At 54.5% G+C, this 26,379-nt stretch overlaps 1 protein-coding gene across 3 annotated transcripts; it reads left to right on the top strand.

The window, feature by feature from the left end:
• The first annotated feature begins 1,413 nt into the window (after positions 1-1,413).
• Positions 1,414-23,113, top strand: CLN8 (CLN8 transmembrane ER and ERGIC protein). 3 transcript variants are annotated; one of them, XR_004623013.1, is made up of 4 exons: positions 6,298-6,445; positions 13,547-14,195; positions 21,185-22,129; positions 22,941-23,113. XR_004623013.1 is itself a non-coding variant. In XM_011236105.3 (3 exons), exons 2-3 carry the CDS (start codon positions 13,653-13,655, stop codon positions 21,506-21,508), a joined length of 867 nt encoding a protein of 288 aa, XP_011234407.1. In that variant the 5' UTR covers positions 1,414-1,659; positions 13,547-13,652; the 3' UTR covers positions 21,509-23,113. The 3 variants fall into 3 exon arrangements, 2 of the variants coding, with proteins under 2 accessions (XP_011234407.1, XP_011234405.1); XM_011236105.3 differs by lacking the exon at positions 6,298-6,445 and adding an exon at positions 1,414-1,659 and having other exon boundaries at positions 21,185-23,113; XM_011236103.3 differs by having other exon boundaries at positions 21,185-23,113.
• The last annotated feature ends 3,266 nt before the right edge of the window (positions 23,114-26,379 follow it).

A 26,379-nucleotide genomic window follows, 5' to 3' on the forward strand; every position in this document is an offset into this window, starting at 1 on the left:
TTCTTGCTGGTGTGAGCTTTGTTTTGTTCTTATGCAATTTTTGGCCTTTGTTTTTCTATCTGTTAGTTTTTAACAGGGATGGAAGAACAATTCATTCTTCTGAAAATGTTGGTATAAAGTTGACCAAACTGTTCTAAAGTATACCTAGGACTGGCTCTAAGCAGGTACGGTGAGACACGCGGGCCCAGAAATGATCGTCAGAAAGGAAGGAGCTTATGTTCACAGATTTCTAGGCACAGGAGGCAAGGCAGGCCCCATCACGGGGCCTCGAGGAAGCATCAGGGTCAGTGGGGGCGGTGCGGGGGGGAGTGAGGGCAGAGTGTGGGGAGAAGCCCTGACTGTGGTTTTCACGGGGAAGAATGAGCAGGCAAGGGGAAGAAGCCCAGCCCACTAGGGACTGGCAAGCCACCTGGTGGCTCTGGGTGTCGGGGCTGCCCCTGTTTGTCTGAGGCCTGGCCCCGGAGCAATGAGCGTGGGGGGTTAGAGCCCCCCAGATGAGAGCCACATAAAACAGGTGTGGTGGGGCTGTGGTCTGTCCCTAGGAGTCAGCAAGGCCCTAACATAGCAACACATCATAAAACAGAATGTAAAACACGGGACCAAGACACAAGCATAACACAGACATAATGATTTAAACGGAGATTTATTTTCTATTTTAGAGCCATATCTCTGTCCCTTTTGGAACGTGTCAAGGTTAACAGAAAACAGTCATGTTACTTATTTACTTTAATAGTCTTTGAGCACATCGTTGAATAAAATAATGTTTATGAAACCCACTTTAGAACAAAAGCATTGAATGCATCAGAGCATCCTTTCCTACAATAGAGCAACTACCCCAAGGTTAATCTCTGTTGTCTTGGTGTTTGTAAACACAAGCACAAACTGCTTTATTTTAAGTAACTTGGGTACTAACAAGAATTTGCTCCTAGATGCCTGGAAGTCAGAGCTAATTGACTTTCATGGGTAACACTTAACTGGTAGAAATGAGCAAAAGGCCTTCTTGGGGTGCGCCAAAATAAAGCAATCCCGTTTGCTCCTGTGATCCAGCGATGCGGCCCCCCACCTGCAGACCAGCGTGGGGGGGAGCAGCACATCATCGATAGGGGGGGTAGCGCTGGTAAGACAGCTCCCCCAGTCAGACCCTCACCTGGGCTGTCTGACTGGCAGTTTCTCTGCAGTAACCTGTTTGCACACCCACCAGGCCTCAGGCCTTAGCCCAGAGCGCTTCACCAGCCTCCGGAGGGCGTGAGGATAAGGATGGGTGTCCCGAGGCAGTGGGAGTCCTGCAGACTCCTGTTCCCCTCTCCACCATCAGTGACTCAGGCCTGCTTTGTCATGCGTCATGCCTGCCGGGTCATTAGGACAGTGGGAGGAGGCTGCGCTTCCGTCCAGTGAGCAGTCAGCATCCTGACAAGCCAGCAGGAAGGCATCTGGTACCTGGGGCCCCTGCTGGAGCCCGAGAGCAGGAGAGCTCTGGGGCCTGGCTCCCTCACTGAGGCCTTGATTTAGTCCCTTCCAAGGAGGGGAGAAAGCAGGAGCCGGGCGTGTGTTCCCTGATCGCTGCTGGCTGCTGGTGGTTTCTGGTCCGGTGCGCCTCCCACCTCTCGATCTGAACTGGGTGCAGTGGCTCCGGGGCAAGATCTGAAAGATAGCTCTCAGGTAAGGACTCCTGTCGGGCAAGTTCACAGTCCAGCCCCCTTGGTGGGCCACTTTTTGGATTTACCGACCTTGTAACATTCTAGCCGCCCTTTCGAACACACTGAATGTCTATTTTCTTTTATATGCCTCTATATTTGAGTTCCTTTTCTTTTTTTTAAGATTTATTTATTTGAGAGAGAGAGAGCAGGAGCAGGAGTGGGGCAGAGGCACAGAGAGAATCCCCAGCAGACGCAGGGGAGCGTAGAGATGACATAGGACTCGATCTCATGACCCTGAGACCAGGACCTGAGCTGAAATCAGGAGTCTGACGAGGCTCGAGGGACTGCACCGCCCACCGCCCGGGTGCCTCTGTATTTAATTTCTGGGGGGAGAGAGGGCAAGTTCTGAGCCTGTAAGTTTGTTCCTAAACTAGTATCTGAGGCTAAAAAAAAACCCAAGGGCTTCTATCTCTCCGCAGATAGGAGTTAAACATTTCTCAAAGCTCACTATGCCCTCCAGTCACTGTGTACCTTCTGAAGTCATTCCAGGGGACAGAACTGGCCAGGCCGGCCTGAGGGGAAAGGCAGCCTCTGCCCTGTGATTGAGTTTGTAATTGGAGGCGGTTCCTTTGGCTGGACCAGGATTTCTGAGCCTCTGCACTATCGCACTATCGTGTTCCTTTGTGGTGGGCGCTGATCTGTGTGCTGGGACGGTGGCAGCATCGCCAGCCCCCACACCACGTGCCCGAAGCACCGCACCCCCACCCCACCCACTGTGAAAACCCAAGGTGTCCACCTCGCCACATGGCCCCCCAGGAGGGGTGGGCTGGTCCATGCATGTTCTGCTTGGGCAGGCCCCTGAGAACAGCCTGGCTTCCTGGCCTTTGAACAAACATAATCTTTATCAAGGCATTTTTTTTTTTAAATGCTGGTCGTTATGGTCGTATGTTTGGCCAACTGACACTTAAGGATTCTTTGGGTGTCGAGATCATTCCAGCCATTAACTTGAAGGTCATTTTCCACGGAGGGGGCCCGGCCCTGGTTTAGCCGACACGCAGGGGCAGCAGAATGCTTGTGCTGCGGAAGACGTGAGACCAATCTCAGCTTTTTATGTCTGTGGTTCAGAGACACTACACAAACCTTCCATGGTCACACCATCCGTGAAAGTAGAGGGACCCACGTTCAGAGCCCTCTGAAAATCTTGGATGTGAGCCACAGGCTGCTTCTCAGAGAAAAAGAGCTGGACACAATGAATACTCATTTAAGCAGGAGTGATTCCAAGAAAACGCATTTTTCTTGGACAAACTTCTTTTCTTTCTAAAATGCTTTCCTTTTGCCATACTTATTGGAAGAAAATATTACCCATGACACTTGTTAAAGAATGCTGACTTGGATTTTCTTCAGGAAAGTACCATTGTAGGTACGCTGCCCCTCCAGTGGGCTCTGCGAGGGGGAGAGGGCCAGGAGCGGGTGTGTGTCTGGGTGCTGGTGGATGGCAACATCAAGGGGCTGGGCAACATCAAGGCCAGGCCATTCTTGCTGGGCCGGCCCGGCAGCATTCTTGCTGAAGCAGGCCAGGGTGACAGCATCCGGGCTGGGACGCTCAGCCGGACTGATGACGCAAGGCAGAGCCCAAGATCGGAGCCTGCGGCAGGGGCAGGGTGAGAGGAGCCCCAGGAAAGCCAGCCCTTCTCGTCTCCATGGCAGCTGGGCTGAGCCCCTAATCACTGGAAGGGGAGACGTCGGGAGATTCGTGTGTGTGCTTGTGACCCGTTGTTTGAGATCATGAACTGGGGTCCGATGCTTTAAAATATTGTTTGGAATATGTCTGCTGCACAGCTCACTGCGCTCTCTGGTGAGAAGCACTTGCATCTAAAGCAGGAAACTTCTCCCCACTCTCCCTGTGAGAACTCGATCATCCCACCTGCTTCTTACAAACAGGCAGGAGGAGAGAGATCTCACCAGCCCTCTGCTAATCTCTTTCAAAAATCTGTCTTTTCCTTAATCAAGCAAACAAGGAGCATGTATTGTTTATATGATCAGAAAGGAAAGGGAACATTAAAACTGTCCCTCCCACCTCCTCTAAAAAACCCATTTCGATTGCCTCCAAATATCTCATGGCCTCGTATTTCCAAACTCAGCTTTGTCGTGTCTCCGCTGAGTAAGTTAGACAAGTTGCTTGGCTTTACCCACGCTGGGCCTTGGTTTTCTTGCCGAGGAAACATGCAGATCTGCCTACGAGCATCTGAGAATGTGCCAGACCCACAGGAAGCCAGAATGAACCATTTCCGGAAAGCACCTGCCGGGGTGCCTCCCGCTCAGTACATCTGTTGTCGTGTCCGTAGGAGGGAGGAGGCCAGGGACCCGGCTGGACACACAGGGGCCTCCCGTGGGAAGACAGGCCCGTGGGTCCTGCATGCACAGAAATCAGGCTGCATTTCCAGTTTCATTCGGTCTCTCAGTTCCACCTGGTTCTTTATTAGCAGTTATATTTATTTATTACCAGTTATACCTGCATCTGTTTTTTTAAAGGACTGACCTCATCTCTAGCTTTAAAGACATAAAGGCGTGAAGACATAAAGGCATAGTGGAAAGGCTCCATCCTTGAATATTTAAACCGTAGCTGAGGAATTTTCACCTGTGTGAGTGAGGACGCTGTCACTTCCTATTTCTGAGCCTTGGTTCCTAATTTTAAGGTGGCACAGAAAACGAGGAGAGAGGGAGGCCGGCTCAGCCAGTGCTGTAGCTGTATTTGTATACAACACGAAGGACTCTGGATTTCACCTGAAGCCAGGTAGCACACATCTGAAAAAGGGCTGAACTCAAAACCCCAGGTGTGAATGTGAACCTTCCTCACGTGCTCAAGATAGATAATGCTTTCGTGATACTTTTTTTTCAAAGGGCGTTCACAATTTAAATGTCTGATTTTATCCCCAGGTTGGAGTGAGAGGTAGATGGGGAAATGGCTCCCTCCAACGCATCACAGGAAAGGGAAAATGAGCAAAACAAAAGCATGTGTCTCAGGGTCTGTCATAGTTTTCATCAGCTCAATAAAGTATTTGAGGGCGTCTCACGCAGGAGGCCAGGAGGATTACGTTAGTCCAGATGCTTCCCCTGTGTTTGCAGACATTCACTGGTCATGGAGGAGCACTTCCCTAAGTGCTAGGGATAAGAGGAGGACAGGGCCAAGTCTCCCTTCGTGCAGGTCACATTTTGGTCAGAAGACACAGAAAATAACAAAGAACTAAAATGAGCATATAAAAATACAAATGTCCAGTGGGGTTAAATGTAGTAAGAAAGAAAAGGCTTCAGTGGGGGGTTTTCAGGGGCAAGGGCTCTGCACCCCCATGGGTCAGGGCCCCGGGGAGACCCCAGAACACCCACCAGCTGCGCCACACTTCTCAACGGAGGTCACGGCTCCAAGGTTCAGAGGGTGCACACTAACTTCTCCAAGCTGGTGGTTCCAAAGCCCACATCTGACTCCAAAACCAGGTGTTTTTATCCAAGGCAAGGCTGATGCTGGCTCTCCAAAGCCTGGCCATGTATGCTCAAAAATAAAATCCCTAATTCTAAGCCCCTCAACTCCATCTTCTGGGGGCTGGTCCTTGAATAACAAACCGTGGGAGAAATTGGGGCCATTGGCAAGGCCAGCAAACTTTGTGTTTCCCATAGAAGTCTTCTATTCTAGAGGCGTCCTTACCAGGAAGGTGGACCCAAGGACACCTAAGATCTTGCACCCAGTTCACAGTTCATAAAAGTGTTTCCACACATCATCTCACAATTAGTTACTTTGTATCATTAAGCAGCACACACTGAAAGCATATAATGCCAGCTGTTCCCCGTCCTAACAAACATCTCATTCTCTGGGCCATATTCTGGGTGGACACCCTCCTATTTTCCGTTTCACAGATGCAGATTCTGAAGGCGACCTGAGGGGACCTATGAGACCGTCTGCACTGAAGGACTTTGGAAACCAGAAGCCAGTATAAACAACTTAACCTCTTTTTTCCAGGGTCCTGGGGAGATTACAACACCTGTTTGAGAGGGAAAGGAATTCCCCAGGACACGAAGTTAACGCTGTCTCTCCAAGTTTTGTGTTTCCAGGGAATTTGTTCCCCAAATCCCACACGGTGGAGGACTGACAGCCAGGGAACGGACGCCTGAGTGGGGCAGGTTTTACTGACTTTGCAGACCGGAAACCAGGGTTGAGAGAAGTCCCATCATTTGCAAACACCACAGGGTGGTTTGGGAAGTGAAACTGTATTCGAGTGCTCCACGTTCCCAAGCCTCTATGGCCTTGGGGTGGCCTCAACTTATTTTTACAGGTTCAGCTTGCTGAGTCACCACTGTCACGGGGTGGGGTTGGGGCCGTCGCCTCCAGCTGCAGCCCAGCCCCTGGCCTAGGCTGCATCCTGGGCTTCCAGAGTCTCAGTAGGAGTTCCCGTGGGGGCTCCGTGGGGTCCCAGTGGGGTTCCTGTGGGGACTCCGTGGGGTCCCAGTGGGGATTGCGTGGGGGCTCCGTCTGCTCAGACGCCCCCTTCCGCGTACAGCCGCAGTTCTCCAGAGCTCAGCCTGGAGCATGACGAAAGCAACCGGGGTCAACGCACTTCGGAGAGGGCGGGGGAGGCGGGGCAGGGGCCTCACGTCGGGTGGGTGAGCTCCCCGGGCCGCCCCACGCACGTGGTTCCGTCCGGTCCGCACCCCCCGCCCCGCGCGCTTGGTTCCGCCCTGCTCCGCTCTAGGCCCCGCCCAGCGGGGATGCGCATGCGCGGCCTCGTTTGCGGCGGGGTCGTGACGGTGGCCGTGCGGTGAGTGCGGGAGGGCGGTGCGTGGCGGGTGGGCGCGGGGCCGAGCTGGCCGGGGGTGCGGGGTCGAGCGGGCGGGGTGGGCGTTTCCTCCGCCGAAGCCCGGCCCGCGCTCCTTTCTGGCGCAGCGCTTTGTGGGCGCGCGCGGCCCGAGCCAGGCGCCGGCTTGGACTGGGAGGCGGGGACGCGCAAGGCAGGGCTGCGGCCGCCCCGCGTGCGTGTCAACCCTGTGCTGGGGAGCACCCCCGCGTCCAGGGGAGCACCCCCGCGTCCAGGGGAGCCCTGTGCAGGGGAGTACCCCCGCGTGCAGATGAGCCCTGTGCAGGGGAGCCCCCCCCCGCGTCTAGGGGAGCCCTGTGCAGGGAGTACCACCGTGTGCAGATGAGCCCTGTGCCGGGGAGCCCCCCCCCGCGTCTAGGAGAGCCCTGTGCTGGGGAGCCTCCCCGCGTCTAGGGGAGCCCTGTGCCGGGGAGCCTCCCCGCGTCTAGGGGAGCCCTGTGCCGGGGAGCCTCCCCTCGTCTAGGGGAGCCCTGTGCAGGGAGTACCACCGTGTGCAGATGAGCCCTGTGCCGGGGACCACCCCCCCCGCGTCTAGGGGAACCCTGTGCAGGTCAGCCCTGGGGGTCGGGAAGGAGCGGGGCGCGCAGCTGTGAGCTTTCCTCCAGCACCTTCCAGGCCCTGCTTGCTGTGCAGGTTCTCGCTGAGCACCTCCTGTCCCTAAAACCTGGAGCTGAGAATGAGGTGGGTTCTCAAGGAACGCGAACGCTTGAGGAAGTTCTCTGCAGAGCAATTGAGACTGTGAGGAAGGGGGAAACCTAATGGGGTGTTGGATGTAGCAGAGCATCCTGGAGAGGCGGAGGGTCTCGGTGCCAGGAGGAAACACCCTGTACAGTAGGATTGATTCGCAGGGGAAACGGAGTCCTATATCATGGAGAGGAAAGAAGCAGGCGCAAGGCAGCGTGTGTATACCTGATGCCTTTTCATGGGAAAAAATAAGAGTTTATAGTGAGTGAAATGATTGAACCCAAAGCAGCAGTGCTCCCTGGAGCTGCTGCGGGGGATTACACAGTTTTATTTTTGTATTTTTAGGCTTCACATTTTCCTAAATTTTATTCCTTGAGTCTCTATTTCTTTTGATTTTGGAAGAAATATTTTTACACACTGCCAAAGCATAATTCTCAAAATGTTACAAACATAGTTCTCACACTGATGGGGAAGCCGAGTCAGTTTACTTTGATCTCATGGATGGCTGACCCAGCAGGAAGACAAAGCCGGTCAGAACCAGTGAATGAAAGGAGTGCACAGACAAGCTCGTCCTGTTCAGCGGGGCACTGGTGAATACCTATAGTGCAATGAAACCACGGCCTTCACATTATCTCTTCTCCCTGGGCTGAGAGGAGGATTACAGCCCCTTACCAGTGTCATAGTCTAACCTCTCACTTCACTGACTGACATGGCCAGTCCCGGGAAACAGTAAGGGACAGTTATCTCTCCCACAGTCAGGTGATCCTCAGGGGGTTTGTTAAACAGTAACCCAGCATGACCTGAGAACCACGCAAACTTCCTTCATCTTTTTTACTTCATTTCCAAGTTTTGGATCAATTTTGGTAGTTAAATACAGAAATAGTGGTATCTGTAGCAATTTAGCACCCCATGAATTCATCAGTGGGAGTCAGGTGGAGCTCCAAGGGTCCTGGTGGCTGCAGAGTCCCATCCCTGGAGACACGGCCGCCGGGTCACTGCAGCTCTGATACACTCAGGAGTTCTTTAAAAAACGCCTGGTCCAATGCAATGCATCAGCTTAAACCACCAAATTTTATACAAGAAAGAAAGATGAGGTGTGTAGATAGATTTTTCCCAAAGACAGTGAAGGCCCACAGAGAGTTGGGGATGCGGCTCTGGGCTTCGGAGCCTTCCACGTGGAACGGGGGGCTGGGTGTGAGCTGCTGCCCCCCTCGTTACCCGGAGGGAGCAGTGACTTCCAGCTGTGACTGCCTGTGGACTTCAGGCCATATGAAGAAGCCCTCCAGTCTGGAGATTGGGCATGCAGCGGCAGAACAGCGGTGACCTGGTGTCCCCTGTGCCATCTAAGTTGGGGGGGGATGTGGTTGGGCTGACGGGCCAATGGGAGACAAAAGGAGAAATGGAAGTCTGCACCACCCTGTCCGCGCCGCTTTTCCAGAATGGGGCCTGGCCGATTTTGTGGGCGCATGGATTCAGGTAGCATTGTGACACTGTGGGAAGAGACAGCGGTGCCTCCTCAGGGCTCCGGGGGAGGCTGACTTGCTGCCCCGACTGGGTCCCTGCAGGTCCCTGTGACCCGAGGCCTGGCCTCCTTCACTTGGTGGTTCACCTCGCTGGAGCATCCCCGGCTGGGCGGTGCTGTTGGTCTCAGCAGACCCGAGACACCCACGGTGCCCGGTGCGGCCAGACCAGCACGGGCTTGCTCACAAACACCGGGCAGGCAGTTGTATAGGAGCACGTGAGATCAGGTTTGGAGCAGGGATCGGGATCAGGATGGGGAGCAGAAAGAGGGCTGTAGGTGAGTTGTCTCTGTTTCTGTGTCTGACCCTCACCTGTCTGCGGTTCTGTGTTTAGATCCAAAGCTATCTTCAAAAAGGTGGTCTCGAAGGCTCCCAGACCTGGCAGCCGGCCTCAGGCTGTGTTGTGGTGTACTTCAAAGGCAAGGGGCTTTTCCTGGATTTCTGAGCCCTTGCAACCAGTTGCCCATCACCCACGGGAAGTGCTTGTGCCGCCCATGACCGCCTTACATGGGCCTCCCTCCTGACCCCCGTTCCTCCCATCCTTGCCTCAGTGTCTCACTGTTAGGGAATCAAGCATGTAGTTCAGGAACATGTGGACCCAGGAAAGGACCTACGTGCTCAGGAGCCTGCGAGGCTGGCATGCGGTTCCCTGTCCTGTAATCATCTGGGAGGGTGCACGTGCCATCCTACGTGCTCAGGAGCCTGCGAGGCTGGCGTGCGGTTCCCTGTCCTGTAACCATCTGGGAGGGTGCACGTGCCATCCCCTCCCGGAGTGGCCGGACCCTGCCTGTCCCTGTGCTGCTTGGTGGGGAGCAGGGACGGCAGGAGGGGCAGGAAGAAAGAGGGACTCACAGCAGCCTGCTTTCAGGGTTTCTCTCCAGCAGGATAATCCAATTTTTTAAATTTTATCTGCTCACTTGTCAAACCACTGAGGCACACAGGAAGACCCTTACGTGCTGTCTTTCAGTTACGCTAGCTGGGTTTAGAAGAGGGAAGACACTAAACCATTCCACCTCCGATTCTGTGGTTTTTACAACCAGGTGGGGTCCGGAGATCATGTCAGTCCAGTGGCTCTGCACCTGCCTTAGGGCACCTGGCCATGTGCAAAGTGCCCAAGTGTGGCCATCATTGCAGGGCAGTAAAGGCAGAGTCTGGAGGTGGGCCCCGTCCCAGGCGTGTTCCGTAGGTAGGGAAGAAACTGACCAACAGCAAAGCATCTGCTGGTGATCTGCGTGCACCAGGGACCAGAGCTCCGAAGTCTCTGACAGGTGCCAATCCAGTCCGAAACAAGGGGGCTGAGCCTGGGCTTGGAAATTGGAAACGTTATAAAGACCAGATGACGGAGTTGAATGTGCCTGGCACATAATAGGTGCTTCGTATTGGTAAGCACTGTCCTACTACCCTGCGCTTCTGTGTATTTTTTATTCTCATCAGAAACAAGCCCACGGTGGTTATGAAACGTTTTTTCTTAGCTCCTAAGTAGTGGAACCAAGATTAGAACCCACTGTTCTTGCTCCTTTGGCCCTGGAGTCCCTCAGTCCTGACCCGGACCTCCCCAGGTAGCACCTGTACTGGCCAGTGAGTCCAGAGTCATGGGGACCCTCCCATTTTAAGGCCGAGGTGCCACAGAAGTTAGGTGACTTGGCTAAGTGCAGATTGCTGCATTCGTGGCAGAATGGGAACTGTGACCCCGATCTCTGACCGACTTGTGGGAAAGTACAAGAAGAAATCTTAGGAGGAGTCTGTATTTTCACAGAGTTTGCAGTTTAGTGCAGGCTAACACTTTTCATGGTGACTGGGAAGTTCGTGGTGGTGAGGCTTCCTTCTCCCGAACCCTGGATTCTTTGCCGGAAGTTGCTCCGCACCTGTAAACTTCATAGTCCCCCACCCTCATGGGTTAGAAGGTGACTTGCTGCAGAACCAGATTGTTCTGGGTCCTTTTATGAGGTAGGTGCAGCCAAGAGAACACAGAGCAGAGGCTCAGGAAAACCAAGGTCATTATAGTCATGGGTCCTAGAGACAGAAGGCACGCCATGCCACCCCATGCTGGGCCACCCGGGGAAGCACCAGGTCAGGAGGCAGGGGAAGATTTAGACCATGGCATTTGTTGGGGTTTCCATGGGATAGGCAGGCAGGACAGGGTCAATGATTCAGGACTGGCTACTTTGAACAATTTTGGTGGGCTTTGGGCAATGGGGGTGGCACCAGGCCCTGGAATGATCAAGACAGGAATGTGGCTCCTGGGTGTGGTTACAGTGGGGGAGGCGGGGCTCTGATTGGTTAGTTCCCTGTTTTGCTATCTTGTAAGAGTGGGCCTGGCCCTGAGCGGGCAGTCTCCCCAGCCAGGAAGGTTTTAAGATGTCAGAACATACGGCGGTAGAAACATACACACACTTGTGCACAGATTCCCAGAGCCGAGCGCTCCTGCCAGCCTCTCCTCTGGTGTTAGGTCTGTGTGCACGTGTACGTGTTTTGGGATGCATGAGGAAGAGAGACCATGCCCATGAACCCATCAGAGCAGCCAGCTGGACACCTTCAGTCCATCCAATACAAAGCACTCCTGGGCACGTGCCCTGGGGCAGACCCAGAGCTCTGGGTAGAAAGTGTGCGATTGAGCGTGGTCTCGTCTTTTCTCCCTGAGTCAGATTCCTACTCACAGAGAGCTAGTCTACTTTAGAGGTCGTGTTCACCAAGAAATAGGAAAACACTTCTATGATTTTGGCCCTCGATTATAGGACCATTATCAAATCCAAGGGTGCAGTGGTTAGAAATGTTTCCTTTGTAGTTTGGGTTAAATGAGCTAGTACTTTCTGCATCCTGACCAGTCATAGCGACCGTCTGGGCAGAAGAGCTGTTCTGCTGCTTTTCGCTGAATATTCACAGACTGACAGCTGGTTTAGTGCTTGTGGCTCTAGGCTTTGGTCTCATAGGCCACAGCTCCGCTCGATGTAGTGCTCTCCCCAAGGACGGAGAGTCTTAGCTGTGCTGGGGGTCCCCTCCCTGAAAGTCTGACATAGGGAGCTTCAGACATCCCTGCCTGTTTGGAAGACTTGAGACTCTGCTGTTTGCGTAAATTTGACCACGTGAGCATAATTTGAAATCTGGGCCTATGTTCAACGAGTGTTTCCTGAACGTGTCCTCTGTGCCTGGTACTGTATCAGGCAGTGGGGGTGCAGTGATGGACAGGTGGGCATGGCCCCTGGCCTCAGTGAGCTGCTGGTCTAGGGGAGATTAAGGGTTCCAGCAGCAGCAGCAGTCAGAGCGCGTGTCTAAATACGACAGTGGCAGGAACAGAAGGTGTGTTGTCCGTGGCACTTGCTCTGGTCTGAGTGGGCTTCTGGAGGAAACGGCACGGATGCCAAGATCTGAAAGCTAAGAGTGGCTAACAGCTGGGGCAGGTGCACGAACTCTTAGGTAGAGGACCCAGGAGGAGCAGCAGCCCAGAGGTAATAATGGAGATGGGTTTCCAAGGAACTGGAAGGCTCAGTAGGGATGGAGCAGGGTGCAGGGCAGGTTGGGGTCTGGTCCTGAGAGCATGAGGCTCAGACTTAAATGGGGCAGGAGCACAGACCTGTACGACGTTCTGGGGGTAACAACAGTCCGTTCTGTCCTGCTAACTAGTATAACCCGCACGGCAACCGTCTTCTAACGCAGAGGCAGGAAATCAGATTTGACATTCATTCCTCGTGATCTCCACGTTTGTCGAACCTACGTGGGAATAGGAAGTGGGGTGGTTGTGAAAAGAAGAAATAGTTTATATTTCTGGGCAATGAAAGAATGACCTTCTGTTTTTACATCCTTACAGAGAAAAGTCATTGGCTTATTTCAATTGAACTTATTTTTCAAATAGGTAATTGTGTTCATAATGTTTTCTCGGCCCACGGGCAGCCATTGGTAGTAGGAGAACAGGAGTTTTGGAAACAGGGCGGTGATAAACTCTACCCACGGCCCTCGGGTTACGTGCTCTGTTTATGTTTTTATGTATGTAGTGTACGAGATCGTTTTCATGGGCGGAAGTAGAATTACTTGAAGTTGAGAGCTCGAGAAGGCCCCGACAATGATCTAGTCCAGGGGTGGGAACTTAGCACAGAGCTGTGGGGGGCAGTAATTCCCGCTGTCCTTCCCGCTGTCTGTGGATGGGCATGCACGGCTGGTCTTGCCCCACTCCGATCCAGGCCCCGTGCGTGCTTCCGATGGGGGACTGAGGACGGACGTCACGCTGCATGGCAGGGTAGCAGACGCAAATTGGGGACTCAGGTGATTATAAGGCCCTGACGGCGACAGGTGAGGCGCGTCCTCATGCTGCACCGTGCGAACACCGGTGCTGGACGTGGCTGAGTCTGGCACGTGGCTGCCGCCTCTGCTGCGCACCGTGGCTGTTTCTGTGTGCGGAGACCGAGCCGCGGACGGTCTGAAGCCAACATGCGAGACGCAGGGCTGTGGCGGGCCTGTGGCGCATGGCTGTGGCCCTCCAGACTGTGGACGACCAGGCCAGTGTTCCTGTCTCGGGTTCCGGGCCGAGAAGCTGCCAGTGCAGACGGCCGTGTGATTATCCGAAGGCGGGTCACCCTGTGGAGCGTGTGCACAGCGTGACTCCCCGGTGGCCCTGCGGTGGAGTCTGGGATGGCGTGTCCTGTCAGCTCCGTCCACTCCTGGGTCCTCTCCTGGCCTTGTCCTGGGCCACCGATGGGTGTTTTCTTGCTGTGTCTATGTACCTTCAAATACGGTGAAGAAGTTTTAGAAATCCTTTTTATGGTAGCTTGTCTGTCCTGCTGGAGCAGGGCTGTGGGCTCGCGCCTGCTTCGGCCCCGTGAGGTGACCTGTCTGTCCTTTCTTGCAGGTTGCACACGGGTACATGCAGACCGCAGAGGCACCTGCACCGACTTTGCATTCTTGGACAAGGTGCGGCGTGGCCTGGGACGCTGTCGTAGGCTCAGCTGAGGACGATGACGCCTGTGAGCGATGGAGGAACGTCAGAGAGCATCTTCGACATGGATTACACGTCCTGGAAGATCCGCTCCACGCTGGCGGTTGCTGGCTTCGTCTTCTACCTGGGCGTCTTTGTGGTCTGCCACCAGCTGTCGTCCTCCCTCAATGCCACGTACCGCTCTCTGGTGGCCAGAGAGAAGGTCTTCTGGAACCTGGCGGCCACGCGCGCCGTGTTTGGTGTTCAGAGCACTGCTGCGGGTCTGTGGGCCCTGCTGGCGGACCCCGTGCTGCAAGCCGACAAGGCGCGTGGGCAGCGGAACTGGTGCTGGTTCCACATCGCCACGGCGACTGGATTCTTTTTCTTTGAAAACGTAGCGGTGCACCTGTCCAACGCGCTCTTCCGCACGTTCGACTTGTTCTTGGTTGTCCACCATCTCTTTGCCTTTCTTGGCTTTCTTGGCTCGGTGGTCAACCTGGACGCTGGCCACTATCTGGCCATGACCACACTGCTCCTGGAGGCCAGCACCCCCTTCACCTGCATTTCCTGGATGCTCTTGAAGGTGAGTGTTTCCGGCGGGACGCAGGGGGCCTTTGCTGTCTCTGCCCTCGTCAGCAGCGGCTGGGGAGCCGGGTCGAGCACCTGTCCCGTCTCGTGCCTAGACGACTGCTCCTTAGGCACTGTGCTCTGCGGTCACCGCAGACTAAATCACAGCGTGCGGAGTCCATGAGGAACTCCTCCTAGTTGAATTCCATGTCCCTAATCGTGAATCTCTTAGGCTTCGAGCTCCACAGCAAAACAAGACTCCCTGCATCTTAGGACTTAGTCGATAGGATTTTGTAAGCTCGAGAAAACATGATTTTTTCTCTCTTTCTTTCAAATGCTTGGGAAAAAAATCCAATAGTATATATGTATACACATATCTTTTTAAAATTTTTATTTCATCTTATTTTAACACTTACCGTGAGATCCACCCTCTTCATGAGTTTTTATGTGGGCAAGATGTTCCTGCGGACAGCAGGCGCGGCGGCATAGGGCAGCGCCCTCGAATTTGCTCTCCGTGCTTGCTGAAGCTTTGCCTGCTGATGAGTTTCTCCCTCTGGCCCCAGCAGCCACACTCCATGCTGCGCTGTGAGTTTGACTGTTTTAGATACATAGGTGGAGGCAGGCCATGTCTGTCTTTCTGCCACCGGCATGTTCCTCTGAGCGTCATGTCCGCAGGGTTCACGCACGTGGCCCACCGCAGAATCCCCTTTCAGACGGACGGGTTTTGTGTGGTTTGTGGGCACCACGCTGTGTCCGTGCGTCCGCCGTGGGCATCCAGGTCGTGGGCACATCATAGCCACTGCCAATAGCGCTGCAGTGAGCATGGGAGGCGCTCACAGCTCTTCGAGGTCCTGATTTCCATTATTTTGGACCAGTGTTCAGAAGTGGGCTGACCGGATGGTTTGGCAGTTCTGTTCTAGAAGAGAAAACCTCGATGCTGGTCTGCACTGCGGCTGCCCCGGCTCCCGTTCCTGTGACACTGCGCCAGAGTCCCGGGGTCTTCTCATGCTCGCCCACCCTGGTCTCCTGTGTTGCTGACTCTGGCCATCGTGACTGTGTGCGGTGGCCTCACGGTGGATTTAGTTTGCTTCTCCCTGGCGATCAGTGAGCTTAGACGCTTTTCATTCAGCTGTGGACCGTGTATGTGTCTTCTCTGGAAAACTGTTCTCAGCCCTGCACCGTTTCGAATCAGAGTTTTGTTTCCACTTTGCATGTAGTTCCTTATCTGTTGGAGGGTAGCCTGTCCCTGGTCACATGCTCTGCAGGCACCTTCCCCCCACTGTGGGGCTTGTGTCCGCGTCACGCCGTCCCAGTTGTTTATCTCCGTTGCCTGCGCTCTTGGCGTCGTAGCTGGGCCATCGTGGCCAAGACCAGCGTCGTGAAGCTTTTCCCCGTGTTTTCTTCCAGGAGTACTAGTTTTCGGTCTTCCGTGTGAGCCTTCAACCCATTCCAACTGTTGTGTCTGGTGTAGGAGCGTGGTCCGGTCAGCACCCGTCGGAGGGATGGTCCTTACCTCGTAGTAGGTTCTTTGCCCCTTTGCAGTCAACAAGTTGAGCGTCCATGGTGGGTTTCCTTCTGGGCTGTGGGCCCTGTGCCCCCGGACTCCATGTCCACCTTCCGCCAGTGCCCTAAGGTTCTGAGTAGTTCTGTAATATAGTTTGAAGTCAGGAAGTGTGGTGCCTCCACGCGCTCTTCTTCCCCAAGGTTCAGATGACTGTCTGTGGTCTTCTGTGGTTTCCTGTGAATTTTAGAATGGTTTCTCCTATTTCTGTCAAGAGTGCCATTGCCATTTTGGTAGGGACAGCATTGAACTGGAGATCATGTTGGCAAACCTTTCTAGTGAAATTTTCAGTTCCTTTACTGTGTTCTCAGCTCCTTGATTTCCTTTTGGGACTTTTTTTTTTTTTTTTTAAACATTTTCTGTCTCTTGAAGTTCTCATTTTGTTTATGCCTTATTCTTGAGACTTTAGTGACTTGCGTCTTCAGGACAGTTGCCCGTCCTTCTCTGTCATGTAAGTCTTTTAACCCCAGTTCCTTAGGGTCTGCTTTTGAAGACTGACCTTGAGAACACCTTTGCCCAAGTCTGTTGCTGTCTGTGCATCAGACAAAGCAGGCACCTCGCCCAGGCTCCACATGGTGTCCTCAGGCAGGAGCCGACCCCTCTTGTCAGCCTGGCCAGAGATTCTGGGGGGCTCTGCTGGCTCTGTCCCTCCCCAGGGGAAAGTGGGCTGCTGTGTGGTCTGCTCCCTCCATGCGGAGCTGGAGTCAGGGACAGAAGCTATGGGGTCTGCCAGCCCAGCCACCGCCTCTCTTCCCGTGGGGCAGGGCAGCCAGACTCTGCCGGACCCGTCAGAACTCCAGGACCAACCACACCGAGGCCAGTCCTTCATGAGCCCCTCAGAAAAGTTGGGGTGCTGGACATGTGCACCAGCTCCTCCCTTCTCTGGGGTCTCCCCCTGACCCTGTGGTGCCAGAGGGTCCTTCCCTGCCGTGGCGAGGGTGGCTCGCATTCCCCCACATGCAAGATTCTCTGCGTTAGTTTCTGATTTCTCACAAAGGGGCTTTGTGTGTGCCTTGTGCTGAATCCGGGTGTTTGCGGGGAGGGTGGGTCCGGCTTCCTACCCCTGTCCTCTGATGTTTGTCGTAGCTCGCGTTGTTTTCTTATGCCCGTGTTTCTGAATAAGGTTGTTTTACTACCAATCAGAGGTGTCGGGACCTAGCATCATCATTTGTGTAGCAGTTGTTTCCTTTTTGTTTTCAAAAGTGTATTTTTAGAAGCTGTATGTCTTCTGGATACAAACTTGATTCTCATTTTGATATCAAAATGTTCAGGTGAGATTCTTGAGAATTCTATCTGGAGCACAGATGTCTTGCCGTCTTTCATGGCTCACTGTTCGCAGGATGTTTTATGAGAAACATGAAATACTGCTTTTTGTTTCGTCTGTGGCTGATGCAGTCACCACAAGTGGGTCATGTTCCCGAGCGCTTCTGTAACGCCGTGGTAAGATTCGGGAGAAAATCAAGAAGCAGGAAGAATCATCAGTGCCTTCAGGTCCCCTGGGGTAGGCAGTGTGGGAACATCGGAGTGAATTACCAGTGTCCGCGGGGCAGACCGTTCCCATGTAGCAGCAGTGATTTGGGGAAGGTTGGAAATCATTAATGGAGTGGAGGAGTCAAGCCAGCCAACCTCTGACCATCGAGGCTGCTGGTCCAGCAGTGGGTCATTTTGGTAAGAGGCCGCGACTTGGGAGCCATCAGCGTTTGTGCGCCTGCCCGTACTGCTCACGCCCTGCAGCTGCTCAGTCCTCTCCTTGTGGGTGTCCTCTCCACAGAGAGGGGCTTCCCAAGGGCGGAGAGCAGGGGCTGAGACTTCCCTGTGTTCTCTGGCATCGAGCACAGCACCAACATTGTGGTTGGCTGTGGATGGAGGGTGTGCTGGACGGTCAGGCTGTGGTCCAGCGGCCCTGTCCCATCTGCTCCCCGGACAGAGGAGCCCGCTCACCTGGGTGGGCTGGACCGCTGTGGTCAGCAGGGACCTACCCCAGACCTACAAGACAGACATGCCTGGGATGTAATTCACATGTTTGAGAAAATAGATGATTCGTTATCTGGATTTTTTATTTTTTTGTAGGTACTTCTTAAAAAAAAGAAAGAAAATCTTCCTCTTTCCAGCCCATAAGGTGATCAATGTTCAGTGGTCTCATGTGTATTTCTCAGACCTGTCTGTACACCGCCTGGGGCCAGACGTGGCCACCAGCCTCCCGCGGACTCACCTGCTCCGAGTGGGGGGAGCAGGGCCGGCGGGGAGGTCCAGCGCCTGGTCCCTGCATCCTCAGGACACGGGCGGACTCTAGCGGTGGGTATGCCTGGGACAGAGACTCGGTTTTGGATTTTGCTGCTATTGCTACAGTTTGCTGGGTGCTGCCTGTGCAGAACGGAAGAAGGGATCTCTGTGTCTTCACTTCTTAACACCCTCATGAAACTGACTCTGCCAAACCAGTGGACCCCTATGGCAGAACTGTACCCCAAGTTAAGGTGGCTTAGGTCAGTTATTCTAGATGTTTCACTTCTTGTTGTAGTTCACATATACTAAACGTAAGTAAATGCTGCCTACAGTATTGAAATCCTTTTCAGCTTTTACCCTAGCTGCCAAAGTCATGCATGGTTGGGCATCCGGATTCAAGGATCTGCCAGACCATTCAGGTCTGATTTGTTGAGAGAGCAAAGGATGTACATCAAGACAGCAAACATCACCGTAATTTAAGACGGGCTCTGCCTCCACCAGTGGCTTGTTCTTAGCATTTCCTTCTCGACTGATTCCGAAATGTTAGAGTTAATAAACGAATTGCCCAGAACTCGAACCTCTGGATAAAATTCACCCACAAACGACTAGCCCGTAGTGTGAATGAGGGCATGTCAGTTTCCACACACGTGTGCCGTGCAGTGCTAGCCCCGGGAGCCAGAGCTGCACAAAGCGGTCTCTGTACGTGCTGTCACCGACTTTGTCCCTGTCCCTGCTCAGAGCACTTGGTGACACTGGACACGAGGTGACGGTGCCCAACTTACGCCAAAGAATGCTCAGTTCTCAAGCTTTGAGCTTTCTGAACTTAACATAATTACTATAAAAGTTCATATTTGTGATATGAAAATTAATAATTTTAAAAGGCCACTTTTAGCAATGAGGAGAATAATGGAGAAGAGCCCTTTGTTCTGTGAATTTTGGGGGGAATGGCAAAGTGGGATGGAGTCCATGTCACTAAGTGTGATGGAGTGGCGATGGGGAGGCGGCCTTGAGGTGTGCCCTGCCCCTGTGTCCTCCACAGTTTGTATGCGAAGCCTAACGCTCTTCCACAGGAGCGATCTGACATTGGAAACATCAAACCTTCCGTGTTTCTGTGCTTGAGAAATGTGCGCTTGTGGCCTCCTTGTACGGTCCCACAGAAGATACATGCTCTCATGAGTAGTAATCGAGCACTCTGCCAGCTGTAGGCAGGGGCTGGGCAGGAAACATGGATGATGCACCGAGCTCTGGAGGTGGAGTCCGTGCGGGGCAGACGTGTGCTTTGTTCCCTTGGGAAACAGTGTGGCCAAGTCTAGAGGAGCTCGCACGAGGGAGCAGAGCCCATGCAGCTGGGACCGGGTGTCCCCACCTGTGTGCGTCCAGGCTGCACCCAGTGCTGCCAGTGGGTGTCGGAGGAAGGCACTGAACAGCGCACCTGTGCCAATGCTAAGTGCTGTCCATCGCCGCCTCTGCACCTGGTGATGGGGCTGCTTGGCAAGGGCCACAGGGTTTCTCACCAGACTGGGGCACGCCGGAGTGCTAGGGCCCCTGGTTCCTGCTGATGGAGGGCTGACTGTGGTCCTGGCTTCTCCTTCAGACAGGAGCCTCCGAGAACTGTAGCCTCGCCTTCTGATTTTACAAAAATGTTATCAGACACGTTTGGTTTTATCCTCCTGTCACGTGGCCATCAGGACTGAAGAACACAGATCTCCTGGTCTCAGCTTCTCCCCCGTCCTTTTATGTGGCGGTGCTGTGCTTGTTTCAGATTTGTGCCTTGGCTGTCACTCCTGTGTGTTTACTGCTCTAGCAGAGCGGGGTCCACGGGAAGCATGTGGCTACGGTCCACCTTGAGTGGCACCAAACACAGGGTTGGAGCAAATGAGGTGCTTGCTGAGTCTGAAAAGCTGCCCGTGAGGTCTGGAGGTGGTGTGTTCTGCGAGCACAGCAGTGTCCATCCCTGTAGACTCCGCTAGGGAGGCTGCCTGCTGGAGGCTAGAGGTACAGCAGCCCCGAGAACCCATGTGCTCAGAAAGGCAGCATGCTGTTAGAGCCTTCACGGGGCTTTCCGTGGGCCCTTCCATCGCCTCGCTTCACGTCCACGCTCGTTAATCGAGCTGGAGTGTGTCGTGTTCAAACTCTGCCAGAATAAATAGGATGCTTCTCTGGGGTGTTACCTACACTAACTGAATTATCAGTAGACTAGTAAAAAGCATGCATGGGTATGCGTGCTCTCAAAGTACTAGATAATGTTGAGTTTTTGTGCAGTTATTTTTGGGTAAGTTCACAGTATTTCAGACAACAAGGAAGTTCCTTGTTTTTCTTAGTTTATTTTTCCTGAGTCATCAGTTCCATGGATTCTTGTTTTCCTGCGTCAGAGCTGTGTGGATGTGTTTTCATGCCATGAGAGATTAGGATTCCTTCCTTATTGTTTAAAAGCATGCTCTCAGGAGTTGGTTTGCTGAGTCCCCTTCAGGGCTCCGCAGACATAGCTCAAGTAAAGCCGTGCCCTTTCCTGAGGTCGTGTTCTGCTGCTCACAGTTCCCTTATGTAAAAGCAGGACCCCACCCCCACTCTGGGGCGGGCACCTGCGGCATGGATTCCTGAGGAAGATTTTCTAGCTTGGGCTCAGCAGAGACAAGGTTGGAGAGGCTGGTGTGTGGAAGGTCTGAAGGTGCTGGAACGTCCCAATGCTGACTGTCCCGGTGCCAGCGAGGTCCCACCTTGGTGTCCACGATCTGATGGACCACCTTCAAGTTCTCTGTTCAGTTTGGGCCACAACTCTCAGAAATTAGTTTAATGTAAATTTAGAGTTGTTTTAAGGAAAGTCCGTGTCTGCCTGTGTCCATGGGCTCTTGGGGTAAAAGTATCGAAACCCAAAGCAGGAAACATGTGTCATCCTCAGTGTCTCTCCTCTCGGAGATTCTTGTCCCAGGGCTGCGGTATGTGTGAGCTCAAGGTTAAACGTGAACATTGGAGTGAGATTGAAGAGAAGATTGCATTTTGCTAATGGGAGAAACAGTCGGAAGGAGCAGAAGGGACGGGTGAGGAGGGGGCCACGCCGCCCGTGCAGGCGCTCAGTCAGCAGGTGGCTCCTTCCACGGAGAAGTCTCAGGGCAAGGAGAACGCGCGTGCCTTTGCGGGGTTGTGTTGGGCTGGTGGCCCCCTTGAGAGCGCGAGTGCGTGTGGCTGGCCGTGCACTGACCCGGCTTCTGTTCTGCCCGCAGGCCGGCTGGTCCGACTCCCTGTTCTGGAAGCTGAACCAGTGGCTGATGATTCACATGTTCCACTGCCGCATGGTGCTGACCTACCACATGTGGTGGGTGTGCTTCTGGCACTGGGACGGGCTGCTCCGCAGCCTCTACCCGCCGCACCTGGTGCTCTTCCTCGTCGGACTGAGCCTCCTCACACTCGTCATCAATCCCTACTGGACCCACAAGAAGACGCAGCAGCTGCTCCATCCGGTGGATTGGAACTTCGCGCAGCCGGCGCCCAGAAGCAGCCGGCCCGCCGGGGCCAACGGCCAGGTGCCGCCGAAGAAGGGGCAGTAGCCGCTGGGGCCCGGACTGCAGCGCGCAGCGGCTCCTGCCTGGGCTCCGCCGGCGTCCCCTGCACAGGCTCACGTAGACACGGGCTCCATGTCTAGCGCTCTTTCCAACTCAGACCAGCTGTGGCGGTTGTGTTAATTTCCACGTAACCACAAAGTGTTTCTAAAGCCTTGGTTTGTCTCTGGGGGTGGATTTTTGCCGTCATAACTCTGTTGTGTGTTAGGGTTTGTTCCTGCACGCCTACCTGTGTGGGGCCCTGATCAGCACCAAGGAGGGGATTGGTGGTGGAGGCTGGGCCACCTGTCCGGGAGGAGGGGAGTGTCCTGTCCGGAAGTGCCTGACGTGGCGCTGTGGCCACCAGCATGGTCTTTCTGGTCACACGGTCAACGTGTCGTGTGTCCTCTCCGGTCGTGGTGTCCTGCTGAGTTGGAGAGAACTGCCCAAGCTGGAAGGGTGTCCCGTTCGTGCCCCTCATTAGAGTGTCCTGTATGAAGCCTGGAGCCCGCTGCACAGTGGTGTGTCCATTGGGTGGCGAGGGCACGTGGAGACCGTGGGCAAGAGCCACTGCCTGGGACCAGACCCAGCCTGACTGGAGCATGCACGACAGCGAGGCCTGTGAGGCTGGTAGGTCAGGGGATATGTAGGAAAATAAGAAGTACGTATTCATACTCTATGGCTCACTGAGCAAAATAAGGGAGATGTTTGGTAATCGGATCTGTCTGGACTGTAGAACCATTTTGAATAGACTGAGTTGCCAGTGGACTTCCCATCCAGACCCTTGTTCCATGGCTGGTGTTTCTGTGGGTGTCAGGGCCGGGCAGCAGTCGCTTTGCCCTGCACACCGTGGGGCCAGACGGCAGGATCCGTGGTCCCGGCTCGCTCTGCAGCAGCCCTTGCTGGGCGCTTGGCGGTGCATCCAAGGTGGTCGCTTTCGCCACGCCGTGCCCAGTGGAAGTCACAGCAGCCTGACACGTGTGCCAGAAGACCCGGGCACCCCCACTTCCGAAATCTCACTGTGGCCTCTCCGCCTTTACCAGAGACCTGCGTCCCCGCAGCACTGCCTCCTTCTGGGAAGGGAGGGCCCCCAGTGGGTTTCTGTCAGGCAGCAAAAACAGGCACAGAGTAGGTCTGCAAAGTGTTGCAGTGCAAACTTTAGGAAAGTGGGGGTCATTTCAGCTCACAACATGTGGGCTGCGGGGGAGACCTGCACACACCTTTTATTCTGGCCATGACCGTGCAATAAAATTTAAGTTTATTTTTTACCAAAAGCCCCTTTGACGTGTTTGCAAACAACACGTGTTTATTGGTCGTGGAAACACCTGACCTGCGCTCATCCTGGGACACAGAGCTTGCAGTATGTGTCCTCAGTGCTGCTGCTGCGACTTACAGATTGTGCTTAGGTCAAGATGTGCAATACCTATTTATTTCCTTGTAGGAAGTGACTTAGTTCTCAATTCCCAGCACGCTGCGTCCCTGCAAGGACTGCTAATGGAAGACTTCCTGGCTCCCTGCTGCCCACGGTCACACCCAGTCTCGTGGAACAGACATGGCTGGTGTTTTCTGCTGGGACAGAAATATAATAAAGTAACTTATGTTTATGGACCCAAACGGATGTCAGTTCTTGTCTCTCGATACTGTTTGTATCAGTGCAAGTCTTCTGTGTCTTGGAGATACAGACTCAAAATTCGAGTTAAGGTATGAAGCAGTTAGCTTCATTTCTTTTGTATGATTTTATTTATTTATTTGACAGAGAGAGAGAGAGCACAAGCAGGGGGAGCAGCAGAGGGAGAGGGAGAAGCAGGCTCCCCACTGAGTAGAGAGCCTGACGTGGGGTTCAATCCCAGGACCCTGAGATGATGACCTGAGCTGAAGGCAGACACTTCACCAACTGAGCCACCCAGGCGCCCCAGCTTAATTTTTGTCTGACCTACAGGAGGACTTGGACCTTCCCTGAGTTCAGCCTCGACACCCTGCGTCTTCACAGAGATGCGGTTCTCCTGCGGGGATCGGAGATGCCGGAGAACACATGAGCTTGCCCCCCCCCGCCACGCACACGTTAGCGCTCCCTCTGACCAGGGACTTCCCGTGAGGAACACAAAAGCAAGCCTGTCTGTGTAGAAAAAGGCTTTTTGAACCCTTTTGATCCAGGACCCACGTGCCTTTATTGTCCTGGGACTGGTAGCACCTTCCAGATTGTACGGCGCTTCCCGGGCTCTGCACCAGGCCTAGGTCACCCCGCGCCAGCCGTGTGCGTGGGTGAGGCTGCCGAGGGGAGAGGCCCCTGCAGCCGGCTGCGCAGAGCCGGGGCGGCCGGTGTGACTCACGCGTCGTCCACGGAGGGGGAGGGCAGGCGCTGAGCTGGAAAGCGCACACAGCAGCCAGGAGTTCTGGAATCTCGAGAAATGGGAGGATCTGGCAACCTCAGCCTGGACTGTGCTGTTACAGGTGTCTGAGGCGGGAGCCTGCTGTGCCCTTGGCGAGGACACCGCTCTCCAGCGTGGCCTCGACGTGGAGGTTACAAATCATTGATGATCGCTAGCCCTGCACCTTCTCTTTATAGCCATCCTGTGTTTTTCAAAATGAGGAAACAAACCAGGTGAAGGGGCCCTTGCTCGTTTGCGTTCCTGAGCGCCCTGAGGCAGGGAGGCTGTGCCCCTGCCCCCTGTCTCTCTCCCCATGGACCCCAGGATTCCCTCAGAGTGCCCCGCATGCCCCATAGGCAGCTAACAGCCACGGGTCTGTGCCGCCGGGCTCTGCTGGGCGCTGTACTAGGTAACCCATAGTTCCTCACTGTTCGCATGAATGACTCTGAAGGAAGCACGGTTCACTCCACTTACTTGGGAACCTGACCTGCTGGTGTTAGACGTGGCTGGGACACAGCCACGCATACACGTGCGCTTACTCCTCTGGTGTCAGAGCTGAGGCTCGTAAACGTGCACTCAGCTCAGGATGGAGGAGGATCCCTGGCTGGTCCTTGCCAGCTGANTGTTAGACGTGGCTGGGACACAGCCACGCATACATGTGCGCTTACTCCTCTGGTGTCAGAGCTGAGGCTCGTAAACGTGCACTCAGCTCAGGATGGAGGAGGATCCCTGGCTGGTCCTTGCCAGCTGACTTAGCAACAGCCCGGGTTCACAGACGATCACGTTGGTGACAGCGGGGTCTGTGTCCGTCCGTCCACGTACCCGCAGTGCCTGGCGTGGGACGGCTGCCCCGCAACAGTGAGTGAGGGAGTGAGCAGACACGGGACCCTGAGGGGGCCATCGAGAAGGTCCCGCCGGTGAGCAGGTACTCACACACGTGCTGACGGATCGTTCCAGACGAGGCGGGGTGGAGACGTGGCGAGCAGCGTCAGCCTTGCTCAAGGGCGCCTGGCAAGGCCAGTGGCCGTGGGGGACATTCTTGGTGGGGAACTGGAGTCACCGAAGGGGGCTGAGCTGTGGGAGGGTCTCGTGCCTCCGGAGCCCCTGGAGGCGGGGTCTGCGAGCCCTCTCTGCCTCGTGGGTGTTGGCATCAAGGTGTGTGCAGATGGCATGATGGTACACCCAAGTAGCGTTAAGTGTGTCTAAGTGTTCTGCCCGGCAACCAGCCTTCCCTTTAGCCCATCCTGTGAACTCTCGTATGGATGCAAGCGAAGCGGAGAAGCCTGCCTTGTTCTGCCCTCATGCAGTTGGACTGTGGAGATGTCACCTGACTTGCCGGTCCCTTGTCAGGTGTCCCCTGTGCCTGTGGGTCCCGTACTGCTCAGGCTGGCACGGACTCGGCACCAGTTAGAAGTCCTGACAGATGCATGGGCCCCCCGACTCCGTGCTTCAGCAAGAAGGACCAGGAGCCCCTCACCCAGGACGAGGTGTAGGGGCGAGTGGGGTGACCTTGAGCCGGAGGGCTGCCCCTTGTGTCACGATCAGAGCACCTCTGTGCTCAGGGCCCCCAAACCAGGTGCTTGCTTTATGCCTGCACCGTGCTATCCCTTCCCAGCTGAGTTCCCGTGAGCTCGCAGGACGGGTGGAGGGCAGGTGCGGGCTCTGGAAGGTCTCCATGCAGCGGACGCGGCTGCAGGAGCGCGGAGCCCACGCACACGAGCCAGTGCCACCGCCACCGCCAGACTGATGTCCAGGAGCGAGGGTTTCAACCCTCCTAGAGGTAACCAAACACAAACAACACGCAAGCTGTCACTTCACCTCCACGTTTACTAAGTTTGCTTTGCTCCAACAGGAGAGCTTACCAATCACTAATTCTTTTTAAATAGCTCTTCCCCTTTGTCAGTAACTAGAATATACTCCAGTACGTGTTGTCTTGCCTGATCTTGTCTAGAATACAGTCATGGGAGGAATCCGGAATCTGTTTTCTTTCTTCTAATGACACGGAACACAGAATGTTCTGGAATTGACTCCAGAGTATCCAGAGCCTGGTAGTCCCCTTTCAGGATGGCCCGAGCGCCAGCGTAGAGAAGGGGACAGAAACCACACCCTTCCTTCTGCAGATGGCCAGGAGCCCAGAGCCCGGCACTTGGCTTCACAGCGACACCGTCCCATGTGACAGAACTCGCCTCCACATTGGGAGCCCCGCAAGGGGAGTTGAAGCCTTTTGTCACTGTGCATCTTCCCTTCAGCTTCTTGCTACTCGGTACTTGGCAGTGTTGCACTCCTCGCCCTCCCCTGGTGAGGGTAGGAGGGCTCTACCAGACTTGGGCTCAGCCAGCACCACGACCTTGGCCTCCCCACTTCCTGGCCCATGATAACCTGTTAGGGCAGCCAGAACTGACGGGGGCCCTTGGGTTTCCTGTTCTTTCAGTGTTTTCTGCCTACAGCCCCAAAGCAGCCAAAGGATTCCAAAAGTTAACCCAGAGTTAGAATCCTTCATTTTTTAAATGT

Source organism: Ailuropoda melanoleuca, unplaced genomic scaffold (assembly GCF_002007445.2).
Source record: "Ailuropoda melanoleuca isolate Jingjing unplaced genomic scaffold, ASM200744v2 unplaced-scaffold5920, whole genome shotgun sequence".
Taxonomy (NCBI): domain Eukaryota; kingdom Metazoa; phylum Chordata; class Mammalia; order Carnivora; family Ursidae; genus Ailuropoda; species Ailuropoda melanoleuca.

Excerpts from the sequence above, each read along its gene's own strand:
- CLN8 (XM_011236105.3), top strand. The coding sequence starts at position 13,653 with ATGACGCCTGTGAGCGATGGAGGAACGTCAGAGAGCATCTTCGACATG. Across the intron at positions 14,196-21,184 it reads TTTCCTGGATGCTCTTGAAG|GCCGGCTGGTCCGACTCCCT; the intron begins GTGAGTGTTTCC and ends TTCTGCCCGCAG.